Source organism: Crinia signifera, chromosome 5, assembly GCF_055691185.1.
Source record: "Crinia signifera chromosome 5, ASM5569118v1, whole genome shotgun sequence".
Taxonomy (NCBI): Eukaryota; Metazoa; Chordata; class Amphibia; order Anura; family Myobatrachidae; genus Crinia; species Crinia signifera.
This window is the reverse complement of record NC_139221.1, coordinates 41,418,969-41,444,196: the sequence shown is the minus strand read 5'-3', so window position 1 is coordinate 41,444,196 and position 25,228 is coordinate 41,418,969. Positions and strand designations below refer to the sequence as shown.

The window sequence follows — 25,228 nt, the reverse complement described above, 5'->3', positions numbered from 1 at the left end:
TAATCACGCTTAGAATAATAGACTCCTCACAAGGTGCCCCTTATTATCAACACTCACCTAGGGTATGAACCCTATGTGCATCAAAAGGTTTCTTTTATCCCGTTGCCTTCCGTTTGATGAACCAGGGAAATAGTCGAATCCACTTCACCATAAGAAAGGATTTTATTCAGTCCAACACACAGATACCATTAAAAATATAAGGATATAAAACATCAAGGATAACAATAAAACAAAAGTAAAAAAGTCAAAAACCAAGGACCTGATGTCTGGAGACTTTTGGGGTGCCCTTCGTTCCGGATAGGAAGGATCCCCGAAGATGGTTCATCAAACATCAAACGGAAGGCAACGAGATAAAAGAAACCTTTCGATGCACATAGGGTTCATACCCTAGGTGAGTGTTGATAATAAGGGGTGCCTTGTGAGGAGTCTATTATTCTAAGCGTGATTACGTTGAGACTTTGGTGAACACATGGTTTAACAGCGATAAAGAAACCCTGATGTGAATATAGGGCTTCTGATTCAGGTCAGTAAGCTCGTAATTATATGGCATGAGGACACCGTTATATATCCTACTGATTGTGACCTGGACTAAGGGCCTTATTTTGGTTCATTCTTTCTGACAAAATCCTTCTTAGATGGACAAAACCATGTGCACTGCAGGGGGGGCAGATGTAACATGTGCAGAGAGAATTAGATTTGGGTGAGTAATTTTGTTTCTGTGCAGGGAAAATACTGACTGCTTTATTTTTACACTGCAATATAGATCTCACTTTGAAGTAAAACCCCACCCAAATCTAATTCTCTCTGCACATGTTACATCTGCCCCACCTGCAGTGCACATGGTTTTGTCCATCTAAGAAGGATTTTGTCAGAAAGAATGAACCAAAATAAGGCCCAAAGTGAATAAAAGATAAAGATACCTTTATGTGTACATAGGGGTTACACTCCAGGTCAGTTACCAGTATTGTGATATATAAAGGCGGACCAAGGAATAAACATCATTTGAAGCTGACCTCCAATATTTTGGATTTCAAACAGGTAATTTATCTTTACATCTTGGGGAGACAGCGCCTATTACCATCATTTGTATTGTAGTGTTCATGTGGAGATGTGGTAGTCTTCTGGTTGGTCATAGGCAGCAGTTTCTTGAGGCGCAGTCAGTATTCAACACTCTTTTTCTCTTAGAATATAGCATGTTAATCCAATATATGGACATAAGTAGTGCTTTTCTTATTCGTTCAATCCTCAGTTCTTAAAATAAGAATGTCAATTAGCACTCATTAAGAGGTGACTAATAATATATAGACAATACACGGCTGCCTGATAGACATTATAAAAAATAGAAACAAGAAGACATAACGCACTCAAAGGTCCCGCTTCTTCAGCATTTAAAGTTGGCAGGTGTGCAATTTAGATTTCAGTGTAAACACACCCCAGCCAAACTGAACTCTCTCTGCACATGTTACATCTGCCCCACCTGTAGTGCTGCTTGGTTTTGTCCATTTGAGAAAAAAATAAATGTGCTTTGCAATCAAATCTTATGAAAGGGAAAGCAGTTTAGCTAAACAGGATCTTGCATGTGCTCTTTCCTCATGTGTAGTTTCACACCACTATATGCTCATTATTGTCATGCTAATGCTGGATCGGTCACTGCAAATAAATTACATGTATGTGACAGGTCTGTATTTTTAGGACTCAAACCATTTTCCACACTGAATTCCCCTGGCTAATCCAATATAAAAAAGGCTAAAACTGCTCCGCACCAGCAGTCACTAGCTGGTGGCCAAAGAGCAATTCAAGTGTTGGTCCATTTGGCGCGCAGTCACTGTCAGTATTGTTATGCTGTTCCATCAATTTTGACGGACTGGTAACGAATAAGCTAATAAAAGTTAAATTAAATACTACAGGGACTAGTAATTGATGTCCACAGTGTATTTACATATCTATTACAGGTGGATAGTAGCCAGTATGTTGTACCGTGATTTTACCATTGTGCCCATGCTACCTACTATACAAAGCTGGCATTCCCAGGTGAACACGTAGCACTGGCCCATGGAAGACTGAAGGCCTGCATACGCTAGTGCAACTTTTCACTCTCTTCCGCCGCAGCGGACTAAGAAATTGGGTGAAAAGTGTGTTTTATCTCTGATTCTGATGTGCTGTGGCATAGAGTTCCAAGGGATATAACATGCAACTTTTACTTCCAAGAAGTCCCACTAGTTTACAGGGGCCTCTAATTAACTTACCAGCTGTTTGGGATAGCTATATGAGATTGTGGAGTCTCCATGACATTTCAGAAGATAAGGAAGGTGTACAGGTATGTCCAGAAAAAAAATCAAGCTTTGTGGATCAAATCTCAGACATGTAGATTCAAGGATTGAACCAATCAGCTTGCCTGCTGGTCTTCTAGTGGTTAGTTTCCTAGATACTGTAGAATAAGAATCATCATAGGCCAAACATTGTTCAAATATCCATCTAATTGTTTTTCATGCTGTGTTTTCTAACAGTACTCACATACCTCCCATTCTCCATACCTCCCAACATCCATTCTTTACGCTCTTCACTGGCTGCCTATAAAATTGCGAATCATCTTCAAGATTAACTTACTGAGTTTCAAAGCCCTACATGCCCAAGGCCCAAGGCACCTGAAGCAGCTTCTGATTCTATACCGTCCTTCCCGATTACTGCGACCTGTAGATGAAGGACTTTTAGCACTACCTAGGATCTCCCATAATTCATCTGGGGGTAGAGCTTTTAACCATGCAGCTCCAACTTTATGGAACTCACTTCCCCGCACAGTTTGAGAGGCCCCCACTCTAGATGCTCTAGAACACTCAAGACTTTCCTGTTTACACAAGCATTTCCTTAAGTATTGTTTATGAAAAGCTTTTCTGTACTTCACCATTTCTGCGTTGTATTTTATCCATTCTATCTGTTAAGCGCCTTGAGTCCTTTCGGAGAAAGAGCACTATATAAATAAAATGAATATTATTAGATCAGGATCAAAAATTCACTTATGGAATGCAATTTAAGTCATGGAGAACGCACCGGGGTGCACAAAATATTCTACATGTATATAGACAATCAGCAGCCATGTTACAGCCTGTGTTTGAAAATGTCAGTCTGTAGGGGATTACTCACTCTTCCGGGCCTTGTTGTTTTACAACAGCAGGTTGGCAAGGCCCGCTCTAGGGAGTACCACAGACTTAACCGCTACTGATTGGCTGTTTGCATGTATGTAATTCAGCTGCTACTTAACTTAAATTCATAGCGCCACTTCAGTATGTTCTGCCATGGCAGTATTTAAATTCCACATTTGTCATTTTCATTTAAACTACTGTAGAAAATAATATGGTAAAACACAGGTTCTCAAAGTCGGTCAGACACATGAGTACACCTGTTAGGTGACCTGGAAAAAGTGAACTGTGTGGAGTCATAAAGGACAGAGTTTGAGAACCACTGGAGTAAAGTAACAGATTTGGGGGGGTGTTTATGTAGTGATACACAATCTGCCTCTGCTGTGGTGATGGGGCAACTACACCTGAAGCTATTGAAATATCTGCATACTATCTTATAGAAACAAGGTCACATGGTACCCCGGTCATTGAACACACACAGCCAGAGTCTTACATGGGGAGAAGCTGTATCAACCTACATAACATGCACGGATACATCTACTCCAGTATTCTATTATGTATGTTAGTTCATTGCACTACTGTATTGTGTAAACATGGTGTAAAATGACATTAGCAATTACAGATGGAACCCTCCCCAGCCAGCCTTCTCTGGATAGCCATGGTGAGCGAAGGCCTATTGTTATCAACTGCAATACAATATATAGAATAATACAGTTGGTATTCTATTACTCACTTAATCCTATTAAAGGGCTACATGAAGATGGCTCCATCTGCACTACTAGCATTGATAAACAGAATCATTATACTAGGCATATATAAACAGTTAGATGTCTGACCGACACCTGGGCCTTAAGGCCCCCATACATTATGTGATTTGGGCCCGATGAATCGGGCTGAGAAATAGTCCTAAATCGCATGTTTTGACACCCTATCAGACCCGATGCGCAGTCCCGTGCGCATCGGATCGGAGTCGGGCAGTCGCACCGGCTGCACATAAGATTTCCTAAATCTTATGTGCAGTCTCCGGGCAGGGGACGCCGGGGAAGGTGAGCTGACAAATAGTCAGCAGGCGGGGGACGCCAGGCATGGGGAGAGGCTGGCAGGGGCAGCTGACACTATATAGACAGCGGGCGGGGGGACGCCGGTGAACCGGCGAGGGGAACATCTCACTGCTGGGCAGGAGGACCAGGCAGACGCAGCTTCAATACAAACAAATGGGGAGGCAGTGATTGGCTGAGAGAGCTCTCTCAGCCAATCAGCAATTGGCTGAGAGAGCTCTCAGCCAATCACTGGCTCCCCATTCTTTGTATTGTTTTTTTTTTATTCCTTGAAGCTGCATCTGCCTGGTCCTGCCCAGCACGTGAGCTGTTCCTCTCGCCGGTACACCGGCGTCCCCCCGCCCCCGCTGCCTATGTGTACACTGCCCCTGCCAGCCTCTCCCCATGCCCGGATCAACAGTGTCCCCGGCCAGCTGACTATTTGTCAGCTCACCCTGCCCAGCTGTTCCCTGCTGCTCCCCAGCGTCCCCCACTCGGCTCTCCCCCTGCAGCTCTCCGGGGACTGCATATGATAAATCCATGAGATTTATCATATGCAAAATTTGGCACATCAAGTGCCTAATCGTGTATCCCCCTCCCGGGGAGCTGCAGGGGAAATCAAGTCCGACTAATGTATGGGGGCCTTTAGACTACTAGATTCAGCTGGAGACATCTGCACTATGATCAGTGGTGGATCCAGAGGTGGGGCTGCAGCATAGTTAAAAATTTAAATCGGGCAGCCACACCCATTGAGTCAGTTGGAATGGCAGTTGATGCAGCACACCTATTTGAATTTTGAACGGTGCTGCAGCCCCACCCCCAGAGCCTCCTCTGGCTATGTCCAACAATACATACATGCTTTATCTATGTATATTTGTTGGGCTAATATGTCTAAATGTGATGGAGGCCCTATAATTCCATTTTTTCACATGCAATAGATTTGTGGCCTGTTTTATAGTGATGACCATGGAAACAAAGCAAATCTTAAGGTGCGTACACACGTACAGATTTTTCTGTTTGAATATCTGGTGGGAACAAAAACCTGGAAATGTATAGAAGCAATTGACAATCAAAAAATTGCTCCCAAACGCTTGGAAACAGACAGTGATAAGTCAGACAAATTGTTTAAATCATTCTGATATAACAAATTTATCAAATAATATATATATATATATATATATATATATATATATATATATATATATATATATATATATATATATATATATATATATATATATATATATATATATATATATATATATATATATATATATATATTTTTATGTTTTCCTGCATTTGGGTGGTACTTTTTGATTGTCATATGCTCCCATACATTTCCAGGTTTTTGTTCCCACCAGATAAATCAGACCGAAAAGATCTGTACATGTGTACACACCTTAACTCTGAAGCAAATGACCACAAACCATACAGGCACAATCATCAAGACCTATTCACTATTTAAGGTGTATTTAAAGTGATCATCCTGGTTCCTTGATTGTCTAATACTAGTCGTTTATAATTAAACTAGCTAAAAGGAATGCAATTATATAGGATCCAGGTTATATTTTTGATCACACTATAGCTAGCCAAAAACACATGCAAATCAACACAAACAAGGTATCTATAGACTAAATGCAATACATAGTATTCCATTCAATGATAAATATGAGAAAAAAAAACCAAAAAACAATGACACCATTTGACCACTCTTGCTGTAATTGTATAAACTCAACAGCTGACTGTTCTATTTTGTGAACCATGCTATACAGAAAAAGATATAGAAAGCATTATTCCATTTATTTGAGTTGTATAATTATAGCTTAGAACAGATGAGAAAGGTGGTTTGTTCCAATGACCAATTTGTTCATGGTTTTAATTGAATACATAATGAGTTACATTATAGTTTAACATTCTAGTACCAAACTGCAATAACTCAGATAAAAATTCACATTTTTAAAAGTCCTGAGTAAAAAAAGGGGCGCGTTTTGCCATCGCTGCATACAAATTCAGCACACTTTTCTTAAAAACTGAAAAAATGTGCAAAGCAAAACAGACAGCAATGTACAAGTCTACAGAACTTCTGTTCCCTACATAGAGTCTCTGGAGGAAACCATTTTGTGGGCTAGACCAATGGTCACCTAAAGTAAAGGACCGCTTATCAATTCCCTAGGAATCAGTGAGTCACTTCCTTCACGGACATCACCGGTTGTCATGGATACTTATCCTGCTCCCCCAAAATGGCAGCCTGCGCTGTGTGTGGGTATCAGGTGCGCTTTAAATACAAAATTCAAGCAATGCCGGCATTCATGTTGTTTTAAAGCTTATTTTACAGGTGGAAATAAAAATAAATAGAACATAAAAAGTTAAAGGCCACTCAATAGGACGAGCTGCAGATAGCACTTGAAACGCGGCGATTCAAAAATATCGATATTTATATACATGTATTGAAGATGTACCTTTTCAATAAGTAATTATTACACAATTACAAACTACAAAAAAAGAACAATAACCGCAATACACACATACTGCTATGTACTATATTAAAAAGTAATAAGTATGTTGTGTACTGTCTAAATGTACCAGCAAGACACACACATAGATTGGATGTCAATTTAATTGCACCCTAGTAATAGGCGATCCAATTAAATTCACCACTAACTGTGGATCCAGCCGTCCGTCTTTTTTTACTGGCCAACGTCAACCCCAGCTGCTGCCTCCCATTTGTGTAGTTAACATCTCCGAGTGTACATGTGGCCCTAACAGAGGCCAATGGTCTATAAAGCTGGCCCTCGAAATAAACATGGCTTTTACCAGCAGCAAACAAAAAACTCCAGCTATTCAATTCTGGAGACCATCATTTCAAGACAACGCAGCCGGTATAAGAGCACTTTATAGGGGTTAAGCTTGAATTGTTTCCAAACAATATCTAGGAAGTTGTTAAAGACCATTAAACCTAAAACAATATATTTCATATAAAATAAAAATATATTCTATATAGACAAAAACCTTGACAGAACATTGTATTTACAGAAAATGTGGCCAGTTTTTGTCCAAATCAACTGCACATAATAAACCGCAAAGGGATTCCTGGCAGGAAGTTCGCTGTGCATAGGAAAAGTTACTCCCCCAAGAGTAAAAAAAAAACAAAAAAAAAAACTTTAACCGTTAGTTACAGTTGATTTTTTAATTTTCTATTTGTGAATTTTTCTTGGTAGCGCTCTTCTGGTATTTTAGGTTTAGTGGTCTTTCAGCAAGAAATTTAAAAGAAAAAAAATATATTTTAAAAATAAAAATGTAAAAAATGTTTTATACAAGTTACTTGTCTTCATTTGCATATGAAATATTTGCAGTAATAAATAAATACGCCACAACATAATGGGGGGAATTTACTAAGATGGGCGTTCTGCTTCACATGGGATGTTGATACGGGCACCAATCATATACTATCTATTATCTTCTAGAAGATGCTAAAAACAAACAAACAAAAAAGTTGATTCTGATTGGTTGCCCATAGCATCATCCCCTGTGAAGTAGAACTTCCATCCAATTTTCCCCCCTTTGTTCTTAAGAGCTGTGCAGGAAAAGTGCATTGTATAAGCCATGGCACACGCAGAATGCTAAATCTGACGAATGCTTCCAATGTGGAGATTCCGGTAGGTGTCCTCGCAAAAGGAAAAATCATTTAAGGTTCATTTGGAAAGTTCTGCAGGAATTGGTGGTTCCTTCAATGAAGGAATAGTGATCCCAGTCTTGGCAATAAACAAAGGCTGCATGGCCGTGAGAAGGAATCATACAATGTTAATTCCATCCAAGGAGAACAAGGTCCTTTTGCTGCAGTAAGCCGGGCTGCTGCTGCTGCCACCACCGCCGAGTTGGCCGCCTTTCAGTTCTATCTCACAAGCCATGATGGCTGCATTCAGCTCCACTTGAGCTCGGTGGACAACATAGAACATGAGCGCTATGCTGATCATAATCTGCAGGGAACAAAACCAAGGTAATATCAGCTTGGAAACAGAACAAGCACTTTTTTGCTGCATACAGGTGCACAAGTCTTACAGCCATCAATACAAGGCTGCTTTTCTTAACTTAACCCTGGGTGACTCACCCAAGGTTAAGAACCAATTGGGTGCACATGTGCAGCCTTTGTATACCCAACATACAGAAGAGAAGTGTGCACTATTGTGTACGTAAAGTGTACAGTTGTGTCCTTGTGCTCCTAGCAGTAATACGCCATGCGGAGTTTAGAGCTTGGTGCAACTGAGTCGCCAACTCTGCTTGCACAGAGTGTCTTTCACCCAAGTTTGCATCTTATTTGCAGTGTGATGTATCTGACCAGATCACTTAAAAAAATGAAGCATCGATCACGGTGTGTATAGCCCCAGGCGATGGCGATGCGTGGTCCCGCACGTCGCCAACGCTTGCAGGGAAAGACGTCCTTCCTTCTAGATGGCTGGGCTTTGCCTATAAACAATAGGCAAAGCCCGCTCAGTACACATCATGGTGTGCATCGCGTGCTGAGCGGTCGTGCTTTAGCCGTTACCCAGCACATTCTCCCCCGTCGCTCGGTGTGTACAGGGCTTCAGATGCACATATACTGTACAAGTGTTGCATATAAAATTAAACAGTGCAGACTTGTGAAGTGCAAAATAGGTTGAAATAAAATCTGGGCACATGCCAAGCCTCACTGGACCTGGAACCAAAAAAGGTTGTTTGGTGCGACTGTGGCAAACGTCTACCAGGACACATCTGTAATAATGTAAGTCACCAGGTCTTCCTATATTAGTAAAAACATTAGTGTTCTCTCTCCTAAGTTTAATAACTGCAGACATACTTAACTTTGGGACAAGCAGGCCTAATGTCGGCCCCGACATCCCCTGAGCACCCCCGGCAGCTCCTGATAAGATTTGGCACTTGATGTGCCGTTTTTTACATGTGATAAATTGGATCGATTTATTACATGTAATTCCGGGGGAGCTGCAGGAGAGCAGGGTCTGGGGGGAGCTTGCAGGTGGGGTGGCGGCAGGGTCTGGGTCCGTGGCGGGGCAGGGTCTGGGGTCGTGGCGGGGCAGGATCTGGGGTCATGGCAGGGGTCCAGCTGCAGGAGGAGTAGTGAGCTAGCAGCAGAAGAGGGAGCGGGGACCGCAGAGTCCGGTCCCCACAGCGAGCGGTGGAGAATAATAAAAAAAATCCTATTCAAAAGAATGAGCTCTCAGCCAACCAGCGGCCGCCAAGTCTTTTGTATCGGAGGTTTCCTATTCTCCCGCTCATCGCTACCCCGGACTCTGCTCTCAGTTTCCCGTGGTGAGCGGGAGAATAGGAAACATTCTATTCAAAAGACTGGGCAGCCGCTGATTGGCTCAGAGCTTAGTCTTTTGAATAGGATTTTTTTTTCTATTCTCCCGCCGCTCGCCGGGGGGGACCGGACTCTGCGGCCCACGCTCCCTCTTCTGTCGCTAGCTCCCTACCCCTCCTGCAGCTGGACCAGACCCTGTTCTGCGGTCTCTGGTCCCCACTCCCTTCCAAGGACCAAGACCTTGGCCCCGCCATGGACCCTGCCTGCAAGCTCCCCCCAGACCCTGCTCTCCTGCAACTCCCCTGGAATTACATGTGATAGCCTCCACAACAGGCAGCCTCCACAACACAAGTAAGCCAGCGTTCTGCTAACCGTGGCAGCCTCCACAACACAAGTAAGCCAGCGTTCTGCTAACCGTGGCAGCCTCCACAACACAAGTAAGCCAGCGTTCTGCTAACCGTGGCAGCCTCCACAACACAAGTCAGCCAGCGTTCTGCTAGCCTTTGCAGCCTCCACAAGACAGCCAGCCTCACGCAACCTGTGGCCGCCTCCTCAACCCAAGTCTACGGCATTAACTTTATTTCAATTTTTTTATTTCAATTTTTTTTAGATCTATTAAATGTTGTAGCAGAAGCCGTATATGTAATTTAGTACTTCACAGCCTTATAGATGAACAATTATATTAACTATATTGTGAGCATTACCTGCAAGCTGAATATAAAGTATCCACTAACACTTTGTTCGGCAATGACGTCCTCCATAGTCCGCAGGGTTGTTCCCAAGTAGGAATTCAATAGCTGGGTTGGAAATAGCCCAACAGAGGAAGCCGCAAGATAGTTGGGTAGCGATAGGTCTGTAATCTAAAGAGGATATAAGGTCAGGGACAGGTTAACATTATATGAATGGAGAGTTTAAAATACAATTAATGCAACATACAATCGCTACACGTGTCCTCGTACATGTAACCTCAATGCGCCATGCAGCTTGATGCCTGGTGTGAGTGAGCTCCAACAGTTCAACTCTGTCAACATCAGGCCAAACATACATCTTACCTGCAGCCGCACCAGGTCACGTGAGAATGTTCTAACGCTGGACTGTTTTTTTGTTTTTTTATTGGTCTTCGTGACAACACAATGCAACTATGATGCACATGGAGACTGTGTTTATTACTTGATTTATGACACTTGTATACAAATATGTAACAGAACTTGTATAGTAAACAAATCTGCAGCTGCTACATTCTAGCAGTTTGTGTACAGAGACTCCCTCTTGAACCGCCTGTAAAACCTCCCGGGCGGCAGGACTGCATACAATACATCGTATACAGTCCTTTTGCATACAATTTAATTGGATGCAATCCCAGCCAGGCCTGCTGAAAGGCTTGGCGATGCAATATATCCATCATGCAGCCCCTGCAATTTTCAGGCTCTGGTGCAATGCTCACGTTACCGTGCTTCGGACCGGATGTCAAACACGTGCAACACTTTTCATCCAATGGAACGCCTGAAAAGTGACCAAAACGCTCCAGGGTGTAAGTGTCATAACAAATGAATCAGAACAGTCTTCTCATGCGTAATAGTCACATTGCATTACTATGCATATATATCCCCCCCAAAAAAAAAATGAAAAAAAAAAAAGTCTCCTGCAGCTAAAGATTCTCATGTGACCTGGTGTGCTAAGAAGGGCTCTTTGACGAGACAGATCTGTAGTATACTATTTTCACGGCATTTCCCAATTTCATGTTATTTTTATACAGTTGTCCATAATATATGTGAGAGAGAGAGAGAGAGAGAAAGAGAGAGAGAGAGAAAGAGAGAGAGAGAGAGAGAGAAAGAGAGAGAGAGAGAGAGAGAGAAAGAGAGAGAGAAAGAGAGAGAGAGAGAGAAAGAGAGAGAGAAAGAGAGAGAGAAAGAGAAAGAGAGAGAGAAAGAGAGAGAGAAAGAGAGAGAGAGAGAAAGAGAGAGAGAAAGAGAGAGAGAAAGAGAAAGAGAGAGAGAAAGAGAGAGAGAGAAAGAGAGAGAGAGAGAAAGAGAGAGAGAAAGAGAGAGAGAGAGAAAGAGAGAGAGAGAGAGAGAGAGAGAGAGAGAGAGAGAGAGAGAGAGAGAGAGAGAGAGAGAAAGAAAGAGAGAAAGAGAGAAAGAGAGAAAGAGAGAGAGAAAGAGAGAGAGAGAAAGAGAGAGAAAGAGATTGATTCACCATCAGCAGCATGTTGGACTAAGCTGGGATTGATGCCAAGAAAACCCTTACTGATTGAATGTGTACAGACAACGGCTTTCCAAGGTTTGGACCTTAGATCCAGTCAAAAGTAATCTCAACACTACAGCATACAATGTGTGCTTCCAACGTTGTGTCAGCACACTGAGGAAGGCCCGATCCCGTTTCAGCAGGACAATGCCCCACGTACACAAAGAACGGCCTATAACAAATGATGTGCAGAGTTTGTTGTGTTAGCGCTAGACTGCCCTGTATGGTGCCCTGTCCCCCCAACACCTTACACATGAGATGAAATCCTAATCAGGCCATCAGTGCCCAACTCCACTACAAGTAACTCTTCCACATGACAAATCCATACAGCCAATTTCCAATGGCCAGCAGAAATCCTTCCCACAAGGGTAAAGACTGTTCTAGCAGCAGAATATGGAGGATGTTTCGCAGTAACACGTGGATGTGCTCATTGGGTAACAGTGATGTGTGTGGTGTATAAAAATCTCAAGTGGCTCTCCAACGACAAACAATACAGAGAGGAGAATAGCAAAGCTCAGAGGGGTGTTTCAAAGCCACTCTGCTCACTAAATCATATGCCATGTGACTTGTTCCCATGGTAGTTACACAACAGTATTGAAAATTATAAACAAACCAAAAAATCCAGAGTGATTTATGTAGGAATAATAATAATAATAATAATAATAATAATAATAATGATGCCCATGTTGAGCATTTTCTCCAAGTAGCCTTCTCCAGAAGACAAAGTGAAATGTAATTACAGTTAATCAGACATGCTGCCAAGACTCTACGTAACATAGCTGGTACAAAAAGAAAAAAAGGATTTGAAATTACTTCAAATGAAATGAAGAGATAAACAAGTTTTATTGTATTTCATTTTACCCGTATCCAATTATTTTGAAGAAAAATGCTGGACAATATCGATATGGTTAACGATATATAGTGCAAATTGCTCAGTGTGTACACTCAATGTCTGTTAACAATGTGTGCTCCCGCGCATTAATGTCCCCCCCCCAACGGTGCCACAAACAGCCCAGTGTGTACTCAGTACAACATAGAACTTGTAGATATCAAACTAAAAATTTTATTTTGCGTCTATAAGTATATATAAATGAACATATATTTAAAACACTGGCTACAATCTATATTAACTAGCATCTTTCTTTGTATTTACACCAGAGTAACAAACACATGTTACTATTGTCTTTTTTTTTTTTTTTTTTTTATTTAAATCTGTGTTATATTATTGGATATTTAACATCATTGCAGCTAGGTTTCAAAATACGCCACTTCTACAGTATGCAGGATACATCCGGTTTTAAAAAACTGTGGGTCCTGACTTTCTTAGCATATGGTCGTGACTCCATGTTTCTGACCATCAGACCACAAATGCTGGGTCGGTGATGTCACAAGCAGCGGCGCGTCGCCGGGGGCTTGGGAGGAGGCAGCACTTGGAGCCAACAGTGCTGCCTCCACCATACTGTGAACGTGACCAGGGTCACTCGACCCAGGAACCCGTTTACACTGCACTTGACACGGTCAGAGCCGTGTTCAATCCTGGTCATTACCAGGCTTGAACTCCCATGTTGCTCATCCCGAGGTGGCCCTTTCAGACCGCACATCGACCAGTGTTGGGGCCGCAAGAACACGGCAATAACCCGGGTCTAGAGTGCTGTCTGAAAGCAGTATCAGGGATTTAAAGACCTTTATAGCCCGTCAACCTATTGTGTGTTGACCTTTGAACCCCGTCTACCTTTAGACCCTGTCAACCATTAGTGGTTGACCATATGACTGTATCATGAGTCAGTCCATGATCAGTCTGGATACCGTTGTTGTTATGTTAGACTCCTCCCATCACTCTGTGCCTCCACAATGCTGCCATGTATGTGCTGTCTGCTGACCACACATGATTACCTTCTGCAGTAACTTGCTGGGGTCCTGTATTTATTTTTATTGTCTGATGGTGTCCCAGAGCAAGTTAGTTTGAGGACCCCTGCTGTACCTGGGTGAATAATGGTGCAGTTTAGAACCAACAGGTAAAAAGATGATCAGCAGATGGTAACTATACTTTAGGAAGCAGAATTTGTACCAGAAAAGTTCTAAAATGAGTACAGTATTAATAAAAACTGAAACAACTAATCATGGTATTATTGTCAATTCATTTTGTGCTGAACAGAGGTTTCTTTCTGCATAGAATTTAAAAAAAATTAATTTTATAATAAGACTTTGCTGATCACAAAAAAAAAGTGCTACTGGAAGTATTTTTTTAGATATTTGCTTAGTTACTTCATAGCCTCATCCAACTGGTTAGACATAAGAGATTGTAAATAGGAATCCCAATTAAGGGCTTTAGTTGGTGCCAAGAGCATAGAGTCTAATTTGCAGCCAAGGAGATAGCGCCTCAAGGTAATTAGAGAGAGAAAAAAGAAGTTCTAAGATGTTGAATACGTAAAACCATACTATAATCCAGGTTCTATTTGGACCCCATACACTATGTGATTTGAGCCCAACTTCACCCTGTAGATTCCTGTGGACTGGGCGGAGAAATCGGGTGAAATCCACCCCAATCGCATGTGTATGATATCTGATCGATGCGTGGTCACGTGCACGTTGGACTGGAGTTGGACAGGCTACACGCAAGATAATTTGTACGTGTAGCCGTCTGCGGCACATCGTGAGTGCCTTTTAGTACCCACGATGCATTGCATCCCATATGGTCCATAGTAGGTGTGTGACATCGGTGCCACACATCTAGCTATAGGAGCTGGAGAGGCGCTCCCCCAGCAGGTGGCGTCTGGCAGGAAATATATAAAAAAAGAATTACCCATACTAATGAATGGGCTGAGAAGCAGTAGCTGCCCATTCATTGGAATGTTTTTTTTTTTTTTTTTTCTCCTGTCCCCCACCTGCAGCTTCCCGGGAGTTAAATGCAATTTGTCACATTGTAATAATGGCACATCAAGTCCCAAATACTCAGCGAGTCCTCCGAGGAGCTCAGGGGGGAATTGGGTCGGGAAAGTCTGACTAGTGTATGGGGGCCTTGAAAGCAGTGGTGAAATTGGAAGTAACCCATGCCTGCCCACATGGTTGGAAAGTGTCACAGAAGCTACCCATGTAGACCCCCCAATAACGCAAAGATAACCACTGGATCTATGAGCGGCAGGGGGAGGAATCTATTATGCAATACATCCAAGGACTGGGCACAGAAAACAAAAGTTGCATTCGAAAATATCAAATCTAGCATAAGGCTATGGCATTAGAAAACGCGCATTCAATATGTCCATATGAGAACCGTTCCCTTATTTACGGCCTACTCTCAAAGATCCAAAACCTCAATGGCATTCCTGGCTGCCTGGAAGAGGATTCAAGTCTCCCAGTTAGGGATGCCAATCCCGGGGCATTTTTACAATCCCGGAATTCGGGATTGGAAAAAATGCTTAATCCCGGGATTCCTGGAATCCAAGGATTGGCTTAGCTAACAAAAAAGAATGCCCAACCACCCCACAATAACCTGCATGAATACCTGGTTCGGCAAGGAGCCAGGCAGGCAGTGCTTAGCTGGGCAGCCGGACGGCTGAGACAGTGATACCGGCGGTTTGCCTGTGGTCGGGTTGAAACAGCTGACATCAGTGCCGTGACAGGCATCTGGGGGGGGAGGGGGTATAGGGTTCCGACAGTCATTAGCTCGACTGGCTGGACTTAGACAGCATGGCGAGCGCAACAAAGCCCCTTGCGGCTCGCTGCTCTCGCCACACTATGGGCACGGTGGCTCGCTACGCTCACCACCTGTTCTATTCTCACTCTATGGGGGTCGTGGACCCCACAAGGGAGAATAGCCGGTGTCGGTCGGGAACCCGATTGTGTTTTAACAGTTGGGATCCCGACGTCAGATAAATGACTGTCGGGACCCTGTCCAGCACCCGCTGGGGGCAGGCAGAACTGCTGAGCGGCTGTGTGGCCTGTGCAGCATGACCTGTGACTAAAGCTGCCCAGAGCTGGATAGCCGAGGAAGGGAGAAACTGGGCAGTGTCTGAGCTAGTGCTCAGACGCTGCCCGGCATCAAACTGCGCAGTCTAATCCAGAGATCCTGGGATTGGAAACTCCAATGCCGGGATAGAAATTCCGGCCATTTTGGGGCCAAATCCCAGGATCCCAATCCCGAGATTGGCCACCCTACTCCCAGTACTGCTCCACATCTACCAGAACTGCCCAATACCCAAGTATAGCAGGTAGTCCGGGAGGCCTATGATGCGGTCAATGCTAGATCATATTATCGTAGCCATGCCATTGTGTCGCAGGGCCATGATGATGCAATTACACCCTCGCACCGCCCACACACTGTCCCCTCATGGCAAGTATGGTTTAGACTTAAACAATTTTTTAATACTGTTTATTAATGTTTTATTCCCCTACCATGATAAGAGACTAGTAAACCCGCTCGAAGCAAAAGCTTTGAAAGCTAGTCTGCTACCTTCTGTGTTTGTGCATGTTTGAAAAAAAGATGTAGTTTTACGCTCTGCCAGCAGATGGCAGTGTTTCAGAGACTCACCGACACTGGATATATAGATAAGCACAATCTGATCACCATTTGTCTAATGATTACACAAGCAAGAGGGGGAATCACCTGTGTGAATCAGTCTCTTATGCATAATAATAAATCTCAGAATTGTCAGACACTGTGAAGGGCTTGCATGTGACAGGACCATAAATGCAGATTACTGCGGCACTCATCACAGAATGCCACGTACCAGGATATTGCATAAGGCACAAATGGCACTATTACATGATACAGATGTGCCATGTGTTCCATAAGTAAATAACCAGTGTCAGTGAAAGGTCACTGGGTAGGAGAATAAATCAGCAAGAATGACGTCCAAGTCACAAACACACCATCCAACTTGCTGCATCAGTAACAGTTTGAACAATTAACATCAAATTAATTGCAGCAAAAGATGAAAAAAAATGTTAAAAAAAAAAAAAAAATCCACAAAAATAAATAAAAAATAAAAGGATTCATTTAATGAATAAAGTCTGGCTTTCATAGAGGGAACCTGCTGCCAGGGACATCTAATCTGTCATTTCACACCCACATAAAGTGTGGGGTACAGTAGCTTCCAGCCGAGATCCAGGTTTAGCAAGACACAGTGTTCCAGTACTTGTGTAACGGGGGTATCGCTGCATTAAAGAGCTCCTGATTTGGTTATATAACCAAATAAGTCAAAAGTGTAACAAAGGTTTACATTTCAGGATCAAATAAAATGTTTTGTTTTTTAACCCACGCACTTTTCCATTACCATCGTGGATTGTAGTCGTGTGTTATGTTTTTGTACATGACTAATTATACAGATTGCTCTGGATCAACTTCAAGACAGATCATGCAGGGATGGAGTCACTCAGTATTTTAAAGAGCACATGTTCTGGTAAAAATAATGTACAGAACAAAGAACACAAGTGGATTTGAAGTTTGTGTTTTTAAACAAGTCATAGGGCCAGATTCTCTAAGCTTCCAAAGTGATAAATTGGAGAGGGATAAACAGCCAGCCAATCAGCTCCTGACTGACATTTTTCAAACACAGTCTGTGACATGGCTGGTAGGAGCTGATTGGCTGGCTGTTTATCACTCTCCATTTTATCACTTTTGAAGCTTAGAGAATCTAGCCCATATTCTGTTGCATGTTACAATTGCAGCAAATAGCCTTATTCCAGTCTCTCTTTCTATATCTATCATTACATATATCTATATACACACACACACACACACACACCTGAACACAGTTTAGACTAGTATTTAAAGTGGTACTTGTGTATTATCACGGCGCCCAAGATTTCCATCGTAGGGCATCGTATTGGTCGCATGGCATGCAATGCAATTTGACCTGATTTTTAATTGTACAGGCACCCTGATGGGTGATTACTATGTTAAATGCACCCCCATTGTTAACGCCACCCCCACTATCAACGCCAACCCGAAGTGTGGCGAGCGCGGCAAGCCCGCAAGGGGCGGCGGTATGCGTCCTCAGACCTTTTCATACCCCCACTATCCACGTCAGCGTGGAGTTGATTTTAGATAGTGTGCGCTCGCCACACTTCGGGTTGGCGTTGATAGTGGGGGTGGCGTTAACAATGGGGGGGGGGGGGTGCATAGTAATCACCCATCAGGGTGCTTGTACAATTAAAAATCGCATTGCATGCCCTCTTAATGGCATGCGATGCAATATATTGAACAGTGCGGGTCTTTGGACCCGAAAATCGGGTCCCATCGCATACCTTAATTAGTGGTATGCGATGCGATGGGCGCCGTGATAATACACAAGTACCTTTAAAGAGTCAGAACCCCCAACCCCCCCACAAAAAAAAAACAGTTAACTATCCCTAATTCTGCAGAATGAGGAATTTCCCTGACGCCTGCCTGATGTATGAAGCCCATTACACTGGTACTAGTTAAAAGCCTGTCAAAATGACGGCTTCTGCAATGTACTTTCAGTTTGAGCCATGACCGTTTTTTCGACCAAAAAACGCTCCACCTCACCCCCAGTCCCTACCTAAACTGCGGTAAAAACCCGTTATCTGGGTTTTTACTGCATTTTGGGTACTTATGTAATATCTGGACTCCCGTTTTTCTTATGAGACCGCGTCCGCTCGCCACGCTTCGGGCACGGTGGCTCACTGCGCCCGCCACACTATATAAAATCAACTCCATGCGTAGTTGGATAGTAGGGGTATGAAAAAATGGGGTGCATTTAACATGGGAGTCCAGATAATACATAAGTACCGCATTTTGGGATGCGCTGAGCAAAAATCTGAAGATGTCCCATAGAAGCCTATGGGCTTCTAACACGACCTCCCACATCGCCCCCCCCCCCCCCCCCCCCCTCACCTGTGTTCGGGCAGCACAGAGCTGTGCTGCCCGGACCTGTGACCTCCTCCTCCCTGCACGGATCCTCTTCCAGGTCCAGGGAGAAGGGGAGCCAGCCCGCCAGCCCCCCCCCCCCACCCCAGCCAGGTAAGGACTCACCGCATAGGACAGCTCATAACGCAAGAGCTGTCCTTTGCCATAATTATCGCATATGCAATAATTATGAATGCGAGGTGCGGCAATAGGGGGCGGAGCTGGGGTGCGGATGTTAGAACATCCCCCCTCTCTCTAGCAAGTTTGAAACATATCTGTGTCCCTGCACCCGAGTGACCTCTAGTGGTCAGTGCCAGTACTTCAACTCATAAAGGCAAGGATTAATTATATAAATAAGAAAATTAGAAAAAGTAACTAACTTTTTAATGATTAAAAAAAAAAAAGTCACCTATAAGCCAGTGTTTTGGTGGTTGCAGGGCGTAACCTATAATATATCCTAGTGTAACCCAACTCTCTCGATTGTCGATATCATCCGGGTTTATCTTATTTTTACAGATGCCCTGGGAGAATGACAGATTCCGTCAGAACACAGTTTGTCTCCACAGAATACCACAGGGGCATTATCAAAAAGGTGGCGAACCAGAACACAGAATTCGGTACTCTTTACCTAGAAGGGCGCCCACGATTTTGATCTTGGGCATCGCAAGGTAAAAAATCTCGTCGGTCGCATCGCATGCGACCAAAAAAAAAATCGCATGCAATGCGACCGACGCGATTTCCCATGGGGAACAATGTTAAATGTCCCAATTGACCCGATTTTCCATAGGGAACAATGTTAAATGGCCCACAGAGGCCAAATACGCACCCTGAAGTGTGAAATGCCCCCCCCCCCAATTGTTAACGCCACCCCACGATCAACGTGAACCCGAAGCGTGGCGAGCGGCGTCGGTACGCGTCCTACGACCTTTTCATACCCCCACTATCCACATCGGCGTGGAGTTGAGAATAGAAAGTGTGGCGAGCGCAGCGAGCCCGAAGCGTATCCACGTCTCCTCGCGGGCTTCACAGGTGTCCGCGTCCACTCGCCACACTTCGGGCTCGCCACACTTTCTATTCTCAGCTCCACGCCGACGTGGATAGTGGGGGTATGAAAAGGTCGTAGGACGCGTACCGCCTGCGCTCGCCACGCTTCAGGTTGACGTTGATCGTGGGGTGGGGTTAACAATTGGGGGGGCCATTTCACACTTCAGGGTGCCTATTTGGCCTCTGTGGGCCATTCAACATTGTTCCCTATGGAAAATCGGGTCAATTGGGACATTTAACATTGTTCCCTATGGGTAATCGCGTCGGTCGCATCGCATGCGATTTTTTGGTCGCATGTGATGCGACCCACCCGATTTACATTTTAACATGTATTTCTATGTAAAATCGCGGGCATCGCATCGCATGCCATTATAATGGCATGCGATGCCCGCGATGGGCGCCCTTCTAGGTAAAGAGTACCCAGAATTCAATTGGTGCTGGGTTATGCAGAATATACACCTAAAAGCTTAATATGTTAATGTGTATTAAAAGAATGTGTTGACTAAAACTGGTGCTCTAGAACCTGCACATTACCTTACATACATTTTACCCTTTGTTCTCAGGCCAGCTCGTTCTCACATGAAATTACTTTCTAAACAGAAATGAGTTCATGAGGCCGCCACGGAGATGATTGGATTTTGTCCTCAACGCTAGACACAGGCTCATAAAATATACAGCTGTCTCCGCCTTCCGCAGCCTTCTTATCAGCCTGCTACTTCTATTTCAGGTGTCCAACATGAAGGACAGGCTTGTAAATACATTAAATGGCCTTTTCTTATTTGGTGAATAATTGAAGCACATTCAGCAGGTGTTTATGTCAGGTAATGTCTTTACAAAGCTCATAAATATGTAGACGTCTCTTTTCCACAGGTAATTAGACCGTCCCTATGATTTGGCAAATGTAACAAGCCTCTTACCCGAGAAAGACTGTTTACAGACACAACAGGAGAAATATCAGCACTCACTTATTCAATGCTGCTGTTAATGACAGAATTGAAGGGTGTCAGATCAGACTTTTTTTTTTAAATGACGGATCTGTTCTGTCGTCGGAAAGGGACCTGGACTGTCGAATTCACAGACGTTTTTCGACAATCCAATGCCGTTTTCGGTGATCCGTGGACTTTTCAACACTCGGAACATTGTATTTTGACCGTCAAGTTACTGTCGGGACCAGATGAAAACGTCCCGAGATTCTGACCGTTGGGGCGTTCCGACAGTCGGAAGGAATCCCATATTGAATACCCCCTAAGTGGGTATGGTGAGCAATAGCGACTCAGTGATTAGGGACAGTCTACAGACACAGAAGTTTAGGGTTGGATTGGGGGGGGGGGGGGTGTAGAACACTTAGCAAGTGTCAGGATTCTGCTCATCGGGACACCACTGTGGTTCTTCTGACCGTTGGGGGGAGAAGCTTCTCTAAGGAAAATGTTTAATAATGCCCCTGTAGTATGTGTATTTCACTAGACAACAGTAAAGTGGGGTACACACCAGGACGACCCGAAGTGTTTCTTCAGACCCGCTCATGGTGTGCACTGTGAGCGGGTCTGATCCGATGGTGACCCGCACCCGGGAGTATGGTCATTCTTCAGATCCTACCAGTAGCCGACCTGGGGGACCACGCATCGGATCGGTATCGGTCCACACCAGGACAGAAAAGGGCCCAATCACCACACAATCTACATCCAATCGGTCGGATTTGGATCTACATTGATGGGATCGGACCCTTGTCGCGCTGGTGTGTACCCAGCATTAGATTGTATGTCCAATTTGGCTGGCTGGCATGAAAAAGAAAGCAAATGACAAATCGACAATGTACTCCCAAATGCCAGAGGACAGACACAAACAATGGTTTGGATAACAAACATTTAATCAATTGGTTTAAGATTAAGACCAATGTTGAATCAGGGTTTATATGCTTACATGGACACAAATTACAGAAAACAAATCTCACTTACTGTAGGATCCTGAGGGGGGACAGATGTATTAACCAATTATTATATTTCCAATTTCTACATAAAGAATGCCCTTTATATATTTAGAGGGTATCACAGCAGACAGAGGGGGAGATTCTCTAAAAATCTCCGCCCCCCTTAGCATTTATAATTATCGCATATGTTCTAACATATGCGATGATAGCAAAGGACAGCTCTTGCGTTAAGAGCTGTCCTTTGCGGTGAGAGTCGCCGGGTCCCAGCAGGTCCCGGCGGCTCCCCTCTCCCTCCCACACCCGGTGCTGCTGCTGCTGCGCCGGGCTCTCCTCCTCCCTGCACCCGGAAGAGGATCAGTGCAGGGAGGAGGTCAAAGGTCCGGGCAGCACTGCGCTGTGCTGCCCGGACACAGGTAAGGGAGGAGGGGGTCCGTGCGGGGCGGCGGTGGGATGCGGTAGAAGCCCATTGGCTTCTATGGGGCATCGCCAGATTTTTCTGGCAATGCCCCCCCGCCGCGTTAACCCGGCGGGGGATGCTAACAGCATCCCAAAATGCGGTAAAAACCCGATAACGGGGTTTTTACCGCATTTCTTGCATAGAGAATCTCCCCCAGAATACTAAATAGACTAAAGATGAGCAATAGGCGGCCTCATAGTGATGACATGCGTACACATCCTTTCGGTTTTGTTATATTTGTTTAAAAATACCTTATATATTTTTATTACAGATGGGACTCTCATTCATAAAATGTATTGATCCATCTCATTACTGAGATAAAGAGTAACATTGGGCCCTTTAAAAGCTGAAATGCTGTGAGGTTCCAGCATCTGCATTGATTTCTACACTGGGATCAGAGGCCACGCAAGTTATCAGGACATTGGGTGGGGCAACAAGTTCTTCCAAGGCTGACTATGAATACTGACAATGTTAATAACACAATGTTACAAAGAGATAAAAGATTTAGGGCCAGATGCACTAAGCTTCAATAGTGATAAACAGCCAGCCAATCAGCTCCTACCTGCTATGTCACAGGTTGTGTTTGAAAAAATGTCAGGCAGGAGCTGATTGGCTGGCTGCGAAAATAGGTTTTAAGCAAAAATCATCATTAGTGTGCTGATGAATGCTGTGGGTGCAATCATTCTGTCACTGTATACGCCACTAGTGCCTAACCCCCTTACCCCACCTCCTAAACCTAACCACCCTGCAGCCTAGTAACCTCCCCTTGTAGGTGCCTAACCCACCCCCAGCAGCCTGACCGTAACCTTCCCTGGCTGCACACTAGCACTACCCACATACTTCCCATTCATTATCCCATAAGTTTGAAGTCCAGCGCCAGCATCCAAATTGAGGCAGTCTCCCGGCAGTAGTTGGAATTCCGGCATCTGTATGCTGAACACCGGCATCCTGACCACCTGGATGGGGACCGCATCCCTCAGAAGGATAGGCAAGCATGCTATACAGTACACATACAATTTCAAGAACCATTCATTAGAAGTTTCCCAGTGGTGTCTATAGAAATTGATGAGGTTGAAAAAGAGTGATACATGCCCAGAGCCAATCAGCTACCAACAGTCATGGCATAGCCATAGGCCATGCTAATGACAACAAGGGGCTGAGTGGCTGGTCATTTATCACTCTATCATCCTCAGGTTTATCTCTTGTTATCTACCTCAATGTACCTTGTACAAAAACTGTGAAGAACCAAATGTTAAAGTTTCTGTGACCGCTGATAAAAATATAGATTGTCAGCTTAACATGCGTCAAACGTGAGACTTGGATTTCACAGTGTCCTTAGATTGACAAGTCCACGTTACACAGAGGTGATCCTTATACACAGGAATACACCTCAGATTTATTAGTTTACTACAGAGAATACAAAGGTTTCTCGAACACTGTCCTATATGGACTCTGATACCATTAGAAGAATCATCACTGACAACGTGGTGTGGTCCCGGCCTTCACCTTTCACCCACTGATGAGAGGAATCACCAATTAGGAATATGTACTACTGCAATAAACTAGAAAAACTTCCCTTCTATGAAGAAGCTGATGAAATTTATGTTTGCATTTAGGCTTTCAAAAAGATGGTACAGGGAAATTATGTAAATATTAGCTTTGCTCAGGAGATCATGAAAGTAAGTACTAGATATTAGAGGACGTGTAAGAGTTACTTCTATTACTAGGTGTAAAATAAATGATCTGAACTCCGGAATGTTTATAATATCATGCGAAATATGACAAAAGAACAACAAATTCCATATCAGCTTCCCAGGAGAAGCATCAGTATGGTGGCAGATCACCATTACAAACACCTTTTTCAGATTTTCTAGGAGTTAGTACAGATAGGAGGTGGACAATAGTAGGTGAAGGATTAGAATCAACTTTAATGACAGTGGTGGCCACATACATCTAAGTTCCCAACAATATGTACATCACCAAGCAGATGATATCTGGAACCGCAGGAATACGAAATCTCGGTATCTTTCCCTTCACCCGATTAGTCCTGGTGGTTACCCCCTAGTCATCTGCTCAAATGGTTTCATTTCACAAGTTCGTCAGGAGCTGATGCCCGGCATACTTTCTGGCTATAGCTATATATCTATGCATCTATATCTATATATATCTCCACCAAACAGCATCCAGATGACCTCATCTGGTGGGTTCCTGAAACTAAGGTTGAGGTCCAAAGCGAGGGATCACGCAAAGTCAGTAAAGCCAGGCCACCACAAGCCAAGGTACAACACTAGTGGTAATAATGAAGAACATAATCTTCTCTATAACATAGACCATAACCTGTTAGATTCCAAAGTGCATTATTATTACTCTGATTTGCGGTGATTGGTACCATAAAGTGTACAGTAGCATTTTTGCTTTCTGTTTGAACTACAAGTCTCAGAATGATAGCACCTCTCATTATGTTTGCAGTAAGTCCGCACACCCCAAGATCCCACGTTTAAATGTAACCTGGAAGCAAAACCTAGGACCAGTGGCACTGCTGTATGGTAGATTATGAATTTAAGTCACTACAGAATGATGCTATGAAGAGGTTGAGTACATAATCCAACAGTCAAACTGAAGGTAGTGGGATCCAAATGGTCAAAATTTGGTAAGCATTCGACGGCTATTCCTAGATGGGAAGTTGCCACTCCCATAGCCTAACCTTTAACCCCACCCCCACCCCCAAGCAGTCTTGAAAGTCTCCAGTTGTCTTGGAGACGAAACACATAACTTCCGCCTGCATCAAGGTATGGCCATCAATGGTTGCCATAGATGGCAATAATGCAACTGGCCATCGATAGTGCAAACTATGCAATGGATGACCATCGTTATTTTTACCTATCGATGGCCATCCATTGTGTTTGACTGATTGGCCTCAGAACAGTGGCGGGGCTTCACAGTTGTCGGGGGCGGAGCTATGCTCCGTGCCCCGGAACTTTTTGAAAAAAAAAAAAAAAAAACAGCAAAAGTCGTTTGGCTGTGCCATCGATGGAGGGAAACCATCTGGTTCTCCCCATCTATGGTAAAAGTATTAGACATTGGCCATAAACCATTGATGATTATGAATCATCGATGGTCATCCCTACCTTCATCACATCCGGAACGCCCGTCCTGTTACATAATGCAGTCCTCCGCCAGCCAGCTTGCTGCTTCAGTGCGTCTGAATTCTCTGCACT

The 25,228-nt window shown here is 43.9% G+C and overlaps 1 protein-coding gene across 1 annotated transcript in view; it reads right to left on the bottom strand.

Moving 5' to 3' along the window:
* Positions 1-6,591: 6,591 nt before the first annotated feature.
* Positions 6,592-25,228, bottom strand: part of TMEM64 (transmembrane protein 64) — a 36,098-nt gene continuing 17,461 nt past the window's right edge. The window contains exons 2-3 of the mRNA XM_083187087.1: positions 10,175-10,330; positions 6,592-8,151 (exon numbers count right to left, since the gene is read on the bottom strand). Of these exons, the coding sequence (XP_083043213.1) occupies positions 7,966-8,151; positions 10,175-10,330 (342 nt within the window). The 3' untranslated portion in view covers positions 6,592-7,965. The remainder of the gene's footprint in view (positions 8,152-10,174; positions 10,331-25,228) is intronic.